Source organism: Crinia signifera, chromosome 2 (assembly GCF_055691185.1).
Source record: "Crinia signifera chromosome 2, ASM5569118v1, whole genome shotgun sequence".
NCBI lineage: Eukaryota > Metazoa > Chordata > Amphibia > Anura > Myobatrachidae > Crinia > Crinia signifera.
In genome coordinates, this window is record NC_139218.1 from 346,623,927 (window position 1) to 346,641,020 (window position 17,094).

Sequence of the window (17,094 nt, forward strand, 5' to 3'; positions counted from 1 at the left end):
AAAATAATAATAATAATAATAATAATAATAATAATAATAATAATTTGAATTATTCCAAAAAAAACACGGTTTTTGGAATAATTCGGATACGGGATGCCCGGATACGGGATACCCGACCTACCTTCCACAAAATATGGTCCCCTTGGTAGAACTTCAACTGCTACCCCCTCCATGGACTCTGCAAATTACTTTTTTATATTTACATTCAGTTTTGCTTTTCTTACATTTATGCAGTCTTTTTTGTACCATTTTATCAGAAAATGTTGTATCTACTGTATATGATTTTTATATGCTTATTTTCAATACTGGCTATAATTGAAGTTACATTTCTCTGTACTTTGAATGGTTTTCAAAGTGTACAATTGTTTTGTTATTTCTCTGCATAAGTTTATTTATTTTTATATAAAAAAAAAAGTTTTCAAAAACAAAAACCATGACAGTTGGTGATACACAGTGCAACGGCTGGGTGACTTGGAAACCGTGAACCATTAGGGGTAGTTTAGGACCAGGGTTGAAACCACCACTATATAGTATAAAGCCAATGAACAGGTTATTGAGAGTAGAGCTCTAGCACTGTAAACTAGACACTGGAATAGGAAGTGGGCCGTAAGGGGGATGCGGTCATTAGGTCGACGCAGGGTTTTTCACTGTTTTTTTGAGCCAACATGTAATACGTGAAATACAGGCAAGAAATACAGGTGGTATTACATGCCCTACCAGCCACTAGGGCGTGGTGGGAGAACAAAATAGTGTGCCTGAAGTATCACGAGTGATGCGGTGCACTGCAAACTGTTGTCCATGTCCACTGTCGACATTCGGGTAAAAAAAGAATTGAAAAACCCCATGTCGACCTTTTGACTGTCGACCTAGCCCCATGTCGACCAAACGATCCACACCCGGTAAGGGATAGAGCATAGCCCAAACGAAACCCGCAGACACACGTTTGCAACTATAAATATGAGCAAACCTAAAAAAAAAAAATATTTAAAAAAGGCAGTTAAAATGCTCCTAATAAGCCTGTATATAGGTAAACCCTACATTTCTACAGTAAGGACTGTTGTCAGGTCACTTACAGTTCTTTTCTTTTCCACACTGGATTCTTCAGCAGCTTTCTGATACCTAAGGGAAAACATAAGAAAACAAAAATATAATGTTAGTAGAATAGAGGCAAACCCCAATAAGGATTTACCTGTGCAGGACTGACCATGATGTACAAAGGTGCTGTTGGTGATCCATGATCTCAGTGTGACACATGTAATGGAGCAAAACATTTTTATACAGCAGTTTCAAGTGCAAAACAAAAAATGCAATAAAGCAGTAACATAACAGTAGAACCAATTACAAATTTCCTGTTTATCATGTTGCATGCCATGTCAGGACATGATTTTAGTCACATTGTTAGTCTCATGACAGCAACACTGACTAGCCTTCATTTTCTTTGCGAATATTAGCAAAGAGTACCAAAAACAAGCTAACCGAATAGGTTTTGCAGGAGATTCCAAGTTGCGAGAACTTGCAGGTTACAAGCGACAGTGGCCACCATGCAGCTATGCACTATACTTTGAACGGGCAATTCCATGGTGCTGTATTGCAATATTGGGGACTCTCTGGTGCAATTTCAACAAAGCCAAGTAAAGGTGGGTACACACGGAACGATGTCGGAAGCGTTCCGACATCGTTAACGAGTATCAAATCGTACACACGGAACGATTTGATACAATTGACAAAAGATTTGTCTATGATCTTCCTGCATGCAGGAAAGATCATAGACCATAGTTAACGATGCACGGAACGATTTAAATGATTGGTCGTACCCAACGGTCGGGAACGCCCACATCGGGCTTCAAATCTATCCATGTGTACCCAGCTTAAGGATGCATTTGTACAATGTAACAAACTGTAATAATTAAAAATCTCTATTATAGCCAGATGTACCAAGCTTCAAAAAGTGATAAATAACCAGTCAATCAGCTCCTACCTGTCATTTTTCAAACACAGCCTGTAACATGACAGGTAGGAGCTGATTGGCTGGCTGTTTATCACTTTTTGAAGCTTGATACATCTGGCAAAACATGTTCTAATGTTCTATATTATATACACGATCTTAGACCCAACATTTCCCATTTAAACGCAAAAAAACAAACAAATGAAGAGCATTTGTTTACGTGCAATTTAAACACGTTTTAGTATAGAAATATACCTCTATAAAAGTAGTTAAACCACATCTTCCATTGTAGAAGTCTGTATGGAATACTCCATGCTACCTGGTTTCCTCATGGCATAGCACACAAATCAATAGATCTACTTTAATAACTTCCTCCCCCAGCTGTACTAATTTGCCTGACTCAGTCATGCCAACACTAGGTGGTGCAGTCAGGTGGGAAACATTTTCCCTTGGACAGAGGTGTGAATGAGACCTGTGACTGGATTGGCCGCAGCTCCAGTTTGCCACGGAAAACCAACTGAACTTGAAAGCGTAACTAAAATAAAGTAATGAGGATTTTATCTTTAGTTGATGTGTGCTTTCCTATCAATGTTATCACTGAGCCATGACCTACATAGGTGACTCCAGGTAACACCCCAGGGATTGGCTGCACCTGGAATTTCAGGCAACAAAAACGCACTGATTTCCCCAGTTATTTTTAGATTAATGCAGGACAGGATGTGTAGCCGTTGATTTTTCAACAGTCAGGATCCCGGTGGTCAAAGTCAACACCGAAATCCAGACTGTTCAACTGCCCGACCGTCGCCACCCCGACACGGGGCTATTTTCCCCTGTGGGGGTCCATGACAGAGCCTGCCATGTGGCGAGCACACAAGGGCTTTTTTGCTATCCCCCTGTCAGCATACAAACAGTCAGGATCCTGGTCATTGACAAATCATACTGAACCCATCTAGAACCTCTAAAGCAGGCATTCCCAACCACGGTGCTCAAGGCACACCAACAGTGCAGGTTTTGTAGATATCCAGGCTTGGGCACAGGTAACTTAATTAGTATCTGAGGGATTCTGTTTAAACCATCTGTGCTGAAGCCTGGATATCACTAAAACCTGCAGTGTTGGTGTGCCTTGAGGACCGTGGTTAGGAATGCCTGCTCTAAAGAAACTTTTTTTTTTTTTTCCTCTTCTTTTTTACACTTCGAGGATTTATAAAGAACAGATAGAAATAAAATATGCAATAAACTCACATAGAATAAGGCTAGCTTTAGGGTAGGATTACAGGTTTTAGGTCAGCAGGACTTCACTTAATTCCTATGTATGACTAGATCTTGGTCAACAAAGTAGCACCACAGTCTCCCTGGCAGATCTGTACAATATCATTTTTCCTTTATATACACATAGGCCACAGAGGGCAGGAATCACCATTATTGTACAATGGAACCATATGCCCTATAAAGCAGACAAACCACTCCACCAAAACACTGCCAAGTAGCATGCAATAAACATTTCTTGGATAAAAATATATTTAGAATAAAATCTGACTGATTGACAGTTAGTGAGAGCACCGGCAACATTCCAAAGAGCAATAGGTAACCAATAACCCACCTGCGTGACAAAGTCACTGAATAATTAACTACAGTAACGGGCTGTAGGCACAGCAATAAAGCAGATTACTTATTCACGCAACGCAGGACAATGGGCGAGAATATTTATACTTGCTCAAAGCAGTCGCATGGGACGTTTATTAAGAGGTTCGCAATCAATACCAGATATTGAACATGAGATCACATGGCCACAGTGACTAATGCAAATGGCATGACCCAGTATGTGTCTGAGTAAACCGCATAATGCTGGCTTTCCTGGTGGAGGCAGAACAGAAAACAAATGCACTGAAAAGTCTATTATACTACACAGGATCTCTTTGGTGCATAACACAGAAAGTATATAAAGGGGTAAATGGAATTGTGTGCGAACTGCAGGCATCAGCGTATTCCCAGCTGGTCTGCCAGATGTTGCCAAGTAGCATTCATATAATTAGCAAAAGAATGTGGAATTAGAAGATCGCGTAGATGTGCCAAGAAGCCATCGATGTCTGCAGTTCATATGCGATGGCTTCTCCACAGCGTCAATGCAACAATGAATCAGATTTTTCTAGAATGCCCAAGTTTGCATAAAATACATCTGTATTTTAATGCAAAAGGCTAATATATGGTGAATCCAGCCGCTGTGGAACTACTCATACCAGCATGCCTTGCCACAAATTTAGCATGAAGAGCAATACTATGGCAGGGCATGCTGGGATGTGTAGTACCACAACATCTAAAGTTCCACACATTGCCTACCCATGCAGTAGACTTTCCATAGAACAAATAACTGATTTTATTACACATACAAACATGCTCACACATTTTGGGATTGTGATGAAATACAGAAAAATAGAGGCGATGCCGGCATCCTAAAGGAGGATATGCAGACTGATGGTGTGTACACACGGCAAGATTCATTTGCTAGTCGATTGCTATGCAATCTTTGCTAACACCGTACAATTTGAAATTTGATTTTGACTAGTTAAAAATCGAATTGGGATCGCATATACATCGTATGGAGATAGAACAGGTTTTTAAGCTTTCGATGCCAATGCACGCTCCTGTTCAGCTGAAATCAAAAAGCCAATTAATTAGACAGGGCAGCAATGACTATATAGTGCAAATCAAAAGTAGATGGCATGCATTGTATGGAAATAGTACAGAATTAGAAAATAAATCAAAAGTAAGTCGAATAGCAAAGGAATCTCACCATGTGTACACACCATTAAGCTGCCCCCCCCCCCCCCCCCCCCCCAACCATCCTTTAGCAGACTAAACCCCAATTCCCACCACTAGTGCCTAAACTAATCCAACCCTTCCCAAGCCCGACCTTAACCTGCACACTGCATACTTAACTTCAGGCGACAACATCCCAATCCTTTCCTAGTCTGGGTGCTGGCATTGGTATGCTGAATGCATCCAGATAAAGCAGAACCCGTATAGACATCATTGCAATGCATTAGTGTTTGGAAAATGGCACTAATGCACGAGCAGCATTTTCAGGGACCAATAAGCAGATATTATGTCCAATCTTCCACTTGTGTACTAACATGCACCATAATTTGCAAGCTCTAACATGCCCAATTCCAATGCCCACGGCAATGCAACGCCGCTATAAATGCATCATCAACACTTCAGCCAGCCTATGGCCAGCACATGGTTTCCTTCTGAAATTCCTTTAATCTTTCATGAACCAGGTGGATAAAATACAGATGGCCCTCTACATACCTCCAACATTACACACATTAAAAAATAAACATCAAAAGTTCAACATGACTGCAAATCTGCATGAGACCGTCATAATCATTGTGATCTTCTGCAGGATCCACTAGCTGCAAGACATAATGCCCTAAACTAACAGCGTTTAGGTTCTGTTACCACCAGATTTCAAAGTGGAAAGACAGAGATAGCTCTTAACACACAAGTCTTGTTTTGTTAAGAGTTTGTTCCCAATTATAAAGCACTAGAGAACATCTCAAGTCGTTGTACTATAAATAAACTGTTAATAAATAATGATGCACTGTGTAAATAGACAAGCTGCCGATGTAACCCTTATGACACTTAGGGCCTTATTCTAGTTCACTCTTAAGGCCCCCATACATTAGTCTGACTTGTCCTAGGGACAAGACAGACCTGATTTCCCCTGCAGCTCCCCGGGAGGGGAACACACGATTAGACACTTGATGTGCCAAGGTTTGCATATGATAAATCGCATGGATTTATCATATGCAGTCCCCGGGGAGCTGCAGGAGGAGGGAGCCGTGTGGGGGATGCTGGCTAATCTAGAGCCAGGCAGGAGGAAGCTGTTGCGGTGACAGCGGGGTGCCGGGCAGTGAGAAGACGCTGGCTGCCAGGCAGCAGCGGGAGCTGGGAGAAGCAGAGCACTTAAAAAAAAAAAAAAAAACCCACACGCCCATACCGATCACTAGGAAGCCATTGATTGGATGAGACCTCTCTCAGTCAATCAAAAAAAAAAAAAAAAAAAACCAATGTAAAAACCATCAGTATATAAGAAATTCGCCATCAAGATGAAAGCCGTCCACCGTGATAGAAAATCTTCCAGGATTAAGACGGAGTGATCTTACTGGATCCCTCTCAGGGGACACTGCAGAGGGAAGCCCACATAAAATATGGCATTACCCAACATATAGAAGCTCTGGAATGCATCGCATTCAGGAGCTTGGTACATATGGATACGCGGACAAATTCTGTAAATTTAAGTTTTTAGATTTTTGGCCAGAGCCCACCCCTATTAGAGTTGGTAGGCTGCATTCTGAGAAATATTTTCATAGATCATATTTCATAGGAAAATCTCCCAGGAGGTGGATTGGATCAGGCGAGGAGTTTCCTACCCAGCACTTTAATCTGTTGTAGCCCAGTACCTGAATAAATTGGAATTTTTGAAGTTTCTTAAGGAGTGGCTAATTGTGTCCCAATATAGAAAAATCTGGTGGAGATTTTTTTTAAATCAATATACAGTTTAATTAGGACAAAATTGACAAGGACTTAGTGATACTTTACCATCCCAGGAGACATGGAGTGTGAAACCGTGTGCTGAGTGCAGCAAGGCTCCGTGGCCGGAGGAAAGCCATGCAAGGGAACCCGGCGGCGATGTTGCCTGACACCAATGTCAAACACTAGTCGTTGACCTACTGACAGTTAACCCATACCCTCAGCTACCAGGACAAAACAGACAAGCAAATTGCAGCCACATGCACACTACCCTACCCACTGTCAGCAGGGACGATTCCAATACTCCAGGTTTGGTCTGTGCGCCGGGAAAACCTATTCAGTAGTAGCTGGCAAGCAGCACATATTGGGATATCCTTGGCGACTGTCAGAGGACTATCTATTTTAAAGAGGGGACATTTAATAAGATGTGTATTCTACTTCACATGTGATGTTTCTATGAATCAGAATCTAATTTATTTAGCACCCTCTAGATAGAATATAGTAGACAGGATCTGATTGGCTGCCCATAGCATCATCACATGTGAAGTAGAATACACATCTTAGTAAACTTCGCTATTTTGATTCGATCGCTCCCCCGCACGTTCACTTGGTGCAAGCAGGCGAGGAGAACCAGAATAACCTCCATAGGGTGGTATCCAATTAGCCCCAAAAAGTCAGCATGTACCACAGCTTAAACTATTTTGCTCTGGGACCCCATCAGTTGATAAAAATAATGACAGGACAACAGCGAGTTACTGCAGAAGGCCATCACATCACATGTGTTGTCAGCAGACAGCACATACATGGCAGCATTGTGGAGGCAAAATGATGGGAGGAGTCTGAAAATTTTGTTGGATTGTCTGTTATTTTAGACTCCTTGAATCACTGACTGACATTAGCGAAGTCGCAACCCCATGCTGAGTAGGTCGGGACCCACAGTTTGAGAACCGCTGGGATAATCTAATCGGAAAGTGCAGTAAACGTCAGTGAACCATCTGGAAGTGGCGTTTATCGCTAATGTTGTTTTACTGGGGGTAACTGGATACTCCCAGTAATCTTGCTACAAGCGATCTCCTATGAGATATTTTTCTATGAAATAGATTTTTATATTGTATTAAACCTCAGATGAACTTCATTTTACTGGCATTTCAGTTGTTGTGGTACTACACAATAGTGAATTCATGTGTGGCTTTTTCTTTCATATTTGTCCTTTGGTTTATGAGTGCAGAATTACCCTAACAGTGTGTGCGCAGGTGCCTGGGAGGAGGAGTGTGCGCAGGTGCCTGGGAGGAGGAGTTTTAAGTTTAGCGCGCATCCACAAGTACAGCTGCAACAATGAATACTACATTCACTGAGTATTTCATTCAAAAATGGTCTACACCAGGGGTATTCAACAAAGTTCTCCAGCTGCTGTTGAACTGCATATCCCACCATGCATTTACCCTGATAGCAAAAGCAAAACTGTGGCAGGGCATGTGTTCTTCCACAGCAGCTGGGGTCCCCATGCTAACTACCCCTGTTCTATGTATATAGGAACTTATGGTGCTATTTATCTTTTTAGTTCAAATTGCATCGCATTAAGTGTTTGCCTTTACAAGTCAATATCACAAAGCAAAAAGTATGTGCATGCAGGTATATTTTTGTACTACATACTATAGTAATGTAGTCAAAATCTGGTGTAGTTCAAAATAGCGTAGTGTGTACAGACCAAATTGTACCTAGCACACATCTCATCACGTGTGGGCACCAACAGAACACTCTACACAGAACTCATTTCAAGCAACGAGCTGACTGCAGTGCCAATCAGACATTACACCAGCAGTTTGTGCGCTTTTCAAAGCCAAGCTGATTACTTTCCTGTAATACAGAGCAGTGTGGTGTCACACAGGTGTGGCTTCCTGCAGCAAACAATGGGAAGGGTTAACTTGATTTCACATAGACCTCTGACTAATCTTACCAGGAGTGGTAGGGCAGGATTCTGCATGTTTCTATGTACCTGAACCAGGTGCACTGGAGTTCCTATCAGTGAAGGAATCACACATGAAGCCGCATTCGCTGCTAAGAACAGCACCGGCTATACACAGATAACATCGCTTGTAACAAAAATGTAATATGCTCCAGATCATTCGCAGTAATAGAATCCACCTTACTCCCACAGGTATGGGTCATAGGGTTGACACATACGAGGGGACGTGGTACACTTTGACAGTTTCCATGTTGACCATGTCAACATATGGAACAAAAAAAAAAGGGAAACTCGTGTCGACATTTTGACTGTCAACCTTCTGTTTTCAACCCAATGCATATTGATTTAACGACCGTATATCATTCCCACAGAGCTCCCTTGTTTATTCCCATAAAGTGCAAGCTATGTTCTCTGCACTGTACAGAACTGTGGCATCCGACAAACCATTCACAACACATCTTCCAACTACATATACCTTACAGCCGGCCAGTCTGGAAAATAGTCCATGTCTGGAGACTGTATAGCCCCTTACACACGGGGGAGATATATTGCTCAGTTTCTCCTTTTCATCAGCGACCAGATATGGTCGCTGATGAAAGGGAACCTCTGCCGGCGGTGCCGCAGAGGTAATCAGATTGTCGCAGGAGCAAGCTCCTGCGACGAGAGTTTAGAATGGGGCTGAAAACGGGAGCGAGCACCCGGCGATTTATCGCCAGGGCACACTCCCTTCACTGGCAATATGGTCGCCAGCGACCATATTCCCAGCGATTTTCAGCCCCTATCTTAAGGGCCAGATGTACCAAGCTTCAAAAAGTGATGAAGTGGAGAGTGATAAACAACCAGCTCCTACCTGTAATTTTCCAAAGCCAGCCTGTAACACGGCAATTAGCAGCTGATTGGCTGGCTGTTTATCACTCTTCATGTTATCACTTTTTGAAGCTTGATACATCTAGCTCTAAGTCTAAGTGCACACATCTGTTGCTCTACCCCAGGGATCCGAGACACGTCAGGCACGTTGTCTAGTGTGTACCCATTCAATGCACGCTCCCGTGGGTAGCGCCATCTCTCGTCAGCTATGCAGTAGGGTAGGGCTGATTGGGGATGTCGGTAGTGATGACATTCTGCAGAAGGCCGTATGTCATGTTGTTGCCGCATGCTGGGTCCTGTCGGCAGCATTGTCAGGCTGGGTACACATCGCTAGAGGCCCCCATAAACTAGGGCAAGGAATCGCATGCGACACCTCTTCAAATAAACCGGCAGCTAGATCACATGCTATACATTGTATACAATCCCATTCACCACCCAGGATCTGATAAGTCCTTGCTGCAGCAGTGACAATCTGTGGATATGACTTGCGACGTAAGGGACATCAGGTAAGAATTGTATTCAGGTAAGAAGTGTAAGTAAATGACATAGGATTTGACATTTCTCACTGTGTATGGGCCCCTTAAGTCTGCAGCGCACATGATTTAATATGACAATTTTGTTAAAGGGCAATTAAATAATGCACAAAACAGTATATACACATACGATTCTGTGGTCCACTGCCGCATCTTCAGGTTACTGAGGATGGCCAGTTCTGTCACGATGCTAGGGCGAGTGTGTGAGGTGGGAAGCTGCAGATAAAACAGGGTCGAAACCCCCAGACATGTAGAACGTATCACCGCAGCTCCTGCAAACATCCGCAGGCTGTTGCTCAGTTGAGGTCTAATGCCGCACTGCATCCAACAATGCAGGGCCAAATCTACAAATGTGCAGTACAGATTCTGTGCAGGCGCAGTTATACAACAGGTGCCCACAAGCCGTTGGATTTGCCTGCCTCCCTGAATGAGGCACCATGTGAAGAACTGCAGGAGGGAACACACTTTCTATCCTGCATCATATTAGTAAGCAACGTTCTCTCAGAGCTCAATTAAGTGATGTTATTGCTCCCCATTAACTTAGTAAGCTGGACTTTGGCTACCACATGATAATTTTGCTTCTTCTGAAAGTAGATAACATTTATGCTTGGTATATAGACAATTTTACTAAACAGCTGCACTACTTCCGTATTCTATCTAAGTAATCACAGCCTACAATAGCAATACTGTACATGAATGTTGCCAGCAATGAACTTACTTGGAGAATCGTTCCATGATAGCGGCATTCTTTGGCTTTACAAGAGACAGCTCCCTTGCGGTTACTCGGAGAGACTGGGAGGTCCACTGACCCCTCTTAAACCGAGAGTCCATCTTCAGAGACCTAAAGAGTTAAAAATTAAATATTAATCATTGGTGGATCCAGCCAAAAGAGTACAAGCAGAACCTTCTGCTGGCTGCAACTTCTGTGAGTTATTTGTGGTAAACAGGCCCAGAACAGTCTTGTCTAATGGTTTGCCCGCTCTGGGTGGGTGAGGCCTACGAAACAGTTTCCAGTACACACAGATAAGGAAGGTAATATACAGGTAATGAGGGTGTGCCGGACTTTGTACACCAAACAAAGCACACCGCAATAAATGATACCCCTTTGAGACAGTAAAGTCTGAAAATCCCGGCAAATACACAGCATTTCAAATGCAGTGTGATTTTGCCGGGAGCAGCCTGACCCCCCCTTCACACAGAACAAATTACCGGGTTGAAAATTTCTACCCGGTAATTTGCTGAATAACACGGGTATTTCTTCTGTGTGAAAGGGTCAACACGGGTCATAAATCCCATGTCCTCGACCCTGGTCAATTCCAGGGTCGGAGACACAGGATTTCCGACACGGGTGTGCCCTTTCACACAGAAAAAGAACCCGGGTACTTGTGTACTTTCACGGCTCCCACCGCATGCCATATGTAGTGGCATGCGATTTTTGCCGTTTTTAAGCATTTAAAAAAATAAATAAAAATCGCATGCGATTTTTAACAGAAATGCGTCCAAATGCATTGGTCCTACGACCTTTTCATACCCCCACTATCCACGTCGGCGTGGAGTTGTGAATAGAAAGTGTGGCGAGCGCAGCGAGCCACAAGCGTGGCGAGCGCCGCGGACACCTGTGAAGCCCGCGAGGGGATGCGTATACCTGTGAAGGTATCCGTGTCCGCTCGCCACACTTTCTATTCTCAACTCCACACCGACGTGGATAGTGGGGGTATGAAAAGGTCGTAGGACGCGTACCGCCGCCGCTCGCCACGCTTCGGGTTCGCGTTGATAGTGGGGGTGGTACAGCCTGAAAAATGACATTTGGGGGCAATTGAACATGTTTGATACTAATTTCAATGCATTTGGACGCATTTCTGTTAAAATGTGCATGCGATCAAATCGCCCATAATGCAACATGTGTACACACCTTAAGACTTGTACTTTTTTTCGTTTCTTTTTTTTAATGCACATGTGTTATTCGGGGAAAAGTATAGTCACTTAACGTGCATCTCTCAGGATCTGTCTATATATCACTCTATACGTCTACATACATAAAGCATGTTCATCTAATCAATGCCAAGCCTTGGACACACCCATTAGCTGCCATAAAGCAAAGTAAGGTTCACAGGTTGTTTCGGGAAATCAGAGCGGTTATGGCATGTTAACACAAAAACCCAGTGTGTGTGGAAGCAGATGTGTGTATTTATCACATGTACAAACTAAGTGCATACATTAGAAGACTCTTTGGGTCACTTTTTCAGTGGCATCAACTGAACAAGAATAGAGTCAGAACACAGTAACCTGCAGCATTAAAATCTAGACAAACTTGTCACACCCCAGTGACCACAAAGAGCTTTTCCTATGAATACTGCCCTCATTCCTGCTGCATTTGTCATCCGGCGCACTTGCATACATTAACTCCATGATGTAGCTCTACAAAAAGGAGGTTACAACATGTACAATTAGAATCGTGCATTCCAATGGTGCAAGCTGAAGTTCCAGTGCCAAAAACATGTGCATAATGAAATCTTGGATTTTTCCTCATGCTCACGCTTTTACGGATTAATGTAAAGCATATCTCAAAAGATGCAGTATTACAGGGGTTTAAAAGGGAAAGTTATAAAAACTACCAAGCATACAAAAGAAGCAGATATTTGGCCTCGGTTTACAATCTGTTGCCAAATAAAAGCGGATTACGAAATGATTGTCAACACGTCTGGGGGATTATTTTGTTCTTGACAAAAGTCCATTTAGATAGCAAAACATGCTTCTGCTTTTCATTTAGGAGTCTATGTATTTATAATGGTGTCAATTCATCCGTATTGCAACGGATTCTCATGCAATAGGAAAATATCCCTACTATGTACCAAGATTAACCCGCAGGAAGGGTCAGCTATAACTGCCATCCCTTACAATTAATTCCCCAGCATTTTAATGGGGGGTGGGGGTCTTTCACATTTGTACAGTACTATACTGTACTCCTCCAGTGGAATCAGAAACTGAGCATGTGCAAAAATTGTAAAACCCCTGGGCTAGGTGCATATTGAAATATCAACAAAAGATGGCATTACCAGTAGCCTATGATTTCCTTTCCACATCCTTACGAAGAGGGATCAATACAGAAGACCAGCGCACATAATAAAGGGGCGCTCTAATTAGTACCTATGCAATTAGTATCAGTGCAATTGTGGCACTGGATGGAGGTCACAGGAGAGGGAATGTAAGGACTCTCTCATGCCAGTAAGCCTCCCATAAGCTTAGTTTATGCCATCTGAGGATGGTGAAAGCAAAAATCTATGCTTTCATTATAAAATCAAACAATTTACACTTCTAGAACACGTTCTCTCAATTTATGCTAGGTACACACTATGCAGTAACCAGCTTGGTTTGTAATCTCACCTGGGGCAGATTATCATTTCCAAACCAGTCAGATCGGGTGATTGGAGAAATGTTGTGCAGCTGATCAGTTGCAGATGCAATATCGTGCACATTAGGCAGTCTGTACAAGCTACCGTCTGACATTCTGCCCAGTCAATAGAAAGACCATCTTTTTTCTGGGTTTAAACATCTTAGTAGTACAGGTGAAGGTTTGGATAAGAATAATAAATCAATACACTAGAGAACAGATTCTCAAAAGTGTAAACACTCAGAAAGTCATAACATATCAGTCAGATCAGGAGTAATACCACTCAGGTGTGTATGCAGCATGAGAGGAAGAGACCTACTTCACATAGCAGCCAGATACTAGAAGCTGTGCATAGAAGCACAGGTGCATGAGGCTGGCCAGGATCAGGTTTCTGTCCTGGGCTCACAAGGGGAACACAGCCAGCCTCCATCACTACATGCATGTTACTACTACCATGTATATGGACATGCACCAGTTACCCTGATACCTGCCCACACCTCATTGACCCATGGCAATAAACTAAAGGAGCAGCAGGCAGCCCTATATATGCCTGCAATAGGGTAATGACCAGGACTTACACAACAGCTACAGCGCATGATACAGCAGGCTATACATATACTCCAGCTATATATCATGGCAAGCATCAGATGTGTACATACAGCACTCACCGTATATGTCACGTCTGTCCCGGGAGGTGTGAGAGCTCGCTAGTCCCGCAGCGCCGATCCGTCACTACCGCACCTGCTGCTGCTGCACCCGGCGCCTGTCTGACTTCTGCTCACACACCTGCGCCTCCGCCTACACTGTAGCGTCACCGGGCACTGCCAGCCTGCTCCTGATATAAGGGGGCGGAGATCGCGCAGCGCCATCTACAGGGTGCAGGCTGGTAATGCTGCCAGTGCTGTGCTGCTGTGCGTTTTCATTAAAAATATGATCAGTTCTAGCACTGGTTCCAAAATATTTCTTCAACCACGGCACCATAAAGTATCAGCATTTTTTTCATGGCACCCCGTAGGATAAAAGTTTTTTATTGATACATTTGAAATTAAAATTCAATCTGTGCCTACCTTACCCTTGCAGGTATGTCCAAACTATGGCCCTCCAGCTGTTGTCAAACTTCAAGTCCCATCATGCCTTGCCATAGTTCTAACATTCTCTATTAGCAAAACTGTGGCAAGGCATGATGGGACTTGTAGTTTGACAACAGCTGGAGGGCCATAGTTTGGACATGCATGCCTTATGGTCAGTTATTTGGTGGGGTACAGTTGTGCTGATGATTGTCCACATGTTTATTACTGACAGCCACCAGCACTGGTTTTGCCAGTGCTGGTGGCACATTGACTGTCATTTGCAGTGCACTGTAAATAATTTGGTTTAGAAATGGACCAATGGGATGCAGTTAAAATCCCGGCGGTCGGGATCCCGGCGTTCAGAATCCCGGCGTTCAGAATCCCGACGCCGGAATCCCGACCGCCGAAATCCCGACCGCCGAATTCCCGACACTTTCTCCCTCCGTGGGTGTCCACGACACCCCTGGAGGGAGAATAAATTAGCGTGCTGAGCGTAGCGAGTGCACCGGGCCCATCCACGTCCCCCCCTTGTCGGGATTTCGGCGGTCGGGATTCCGGCGTCGGGATTTTGAACGCCGGGATCCCGACCGCCGGGATTTCATACTGAATCCGGACCAATAACCAGAGGCAAGAGCCTTGTGGAACCCAATGGTGCATTGGAACACAGCAGGGGCGTAACTACCATAGGTGCAGGGGGTGCAGCTGCTATGGGGCCCAGAGCTGAAGGGGGCCCATCTTTGCTGTCAAACTAATGTTTTGCATACATTTATCACCATCAGTTGCTAAACAGGGGGCCCTTACAAACTTTTGCTATGGGGCCTACGGATATCTAGTTACGCCTCTGTTCAACACAGGGTGGGATGTCCTCCTGCTGCCCAAGTCTGGCGGCTGTGTGGGATGCCAGCTGAACTCGGATGTTATTTAAATGGGCAATGCAAAACCATGCCTTGTAAGGATATAAATATCCATATAGATATTTCTACCTACAGCTGAAACCAAATCACCCAAACAGCCCTAGCGCAGTGGCGTAACAATATCGCCACAGACCCCGCAGTGCCGGGAAAGCGCTGAGTAAGTGTGGGTGCCGGAGGTCTGCGGGGGCTATTGTTACATCGTCTGTGGCCGGGAGTTGGGACCCGCAGATCTACTTGTCAGTTTTTGAGAATGCTAGCGGAGGCGGCCTCCTCTAGCATGCTTAAAAATGGTCTGTTGTAAAGGGGTGGCCATTTTGTGAGGGACATTTTTTCATAAGGATCCAGGAGGAGCGCCTGGATGCAGACAAGCAGATCTGCGGGTCCCAGCAACAGATGCGGAGGGGGTTAAAGCAAGACAGAGGGGGAGAGTCTTAACTTTACTGGAGGAGGGGGGGCACCAACATTTGTCACTGCGCCACTGCCCTAGTGGATAAATGTAGTTGGTCGCCGGGGTCAGGGCCAGTGTTCTCAGCAGAGAACACTGGCCTGACAGATCGCTCAGCGGCACATCATTTAGTATCACACAGAATGCTCCCGAGGCACATCTCCCTGTGTGTAGGCCCCATTACAGAATGCAAGCGACAATTCAGAGCAGGGAAGTTTTACATGTCATCCAATATGTACACAAGTGTTCCTAATGAATATGTAAGTACATCCACCAGTAAGAAGATACGTATGATGCAAGAACTCACCACCCTCATACGTTTAGTTCCCTAGTTTGCCAGATGGGATAACCTAGCATTACTTGTATCATTTAATCTTTTAATACACTGTTATGTTTATGCAATCCCTGTACATTTGTGAAGCATTGGCAGCATGTAACTGCATCTTATTGTGGGACTGATGTTAATGAGGGCAGCATTGTGTAGCTGACATGCTAAGATGTACTAGTGAAACAATTCCCGGCTGTACTGTTAAGTACGTATTATTGTCGCACACAATGACTACTGTTTGTGAGTGTAGCTTTCACACAATACTCTGTCTAGTGGCTATTGTATACGGTCAGGATATAACAGCAGATAGAGAATTATTAACTCGATTAAGCAAATGTCAATATTGACTTAAATGGGTAATCATATTGTATGTACCAAAAAGCTGTGATTAACCCGTGCCGTCATTTATATGTTATAGATTTCATTTCTCTCTGTGGGGTAAATTTACTAAAATGGGAGTTCTATAGAAGATGGGATGCCCATAGCAACCAATCAGAGACTATCTATTATCTTCTAGAAGATGCTAAATAAATAAAAAGTAGATTGGTTGCTATGGGCAACACCACATCTTCGGTAGAACTTCCATTTTAGTAAATGTACCACATAGTTTTGTGTGACACAAGTACTTTGTTTAATCTATTTCATGGATGTATTTTATTCTCCAACTAGTAAGCCCGCTCGAAGCAATAGCTTCAAATGCTAGTCTGCTACCTTCTGTGTTTGTGCGTGTGGGAGAAAGAGATGTAGTTTCACTCTCTGCCAGCAGGGGATGCGGTCATGTGCCGACAGGCGGTATTTCATGCCCTACCATCCACTAGGGCATGGTGGGAGAATAAAATAGTGTGCCGAGCGTAGCGAGGCACTGTGCCCGAAGCACTGCGAGCACAGCGAGCGATGCAAGGGGATGCGGTGCACTTTAAACTGTGTCCATGTTGACTGTCTTGACTGTCGGGTCAAAAAAACTGTGAAAAACCCCATGTCGACCTTTTGACTGTCGACCTAGACACTGTCGAACTAATGACCAGTCGAACTAATGACCTGTCAAACTAATGACCTTTCAACCTAGAACCATGTCAACCTTTTCCCAGGACACTGGGTGTGG

At 43.8% G+C, this 17,094-nt stretch overlaps 1 protein-coding gene across 3 annotated transcripts in view; it reads right to left on the minus strand.

Annotated features, from left to right (window-relative positions):
- Nucleotides 1-14,057, minus strand: part of LIMA1 (LIM domain and actin binding 1) — a 43,948-nt gene extending 29,891 nt beyond the window's left edge. For all 3 annotated transcript variants that reach the window (XM_083169658.1, XM_083169657.1, XM_083169656.1), the window contains exons 1-3: nucleotides 13,904-14,057; nucleotides 10,563-10,685; nucleotides 1,074-1,119 (exon numbers count right to left, since the gene is read on the minus strand). In XM_083169658.1, the coding sequence (XP_083025784.1) occupies nucleotides 1,074-1,119; nucleotides 10,563-10,675 (159 nt within the window). In that variant the 5' untranslated portion in view covers nucleotides 10,676-10,685; nucleotides 13,904-14,057. The remainder of the gene's footprint in view (nucleotides 1-1,073; nucleotides 1,120-10,562; nucleotides 10,686-13,903) is intronic.
- Between the last annotated feature and the right edge of the window lie 3,037 nt (nucleotides 14,058-17,094).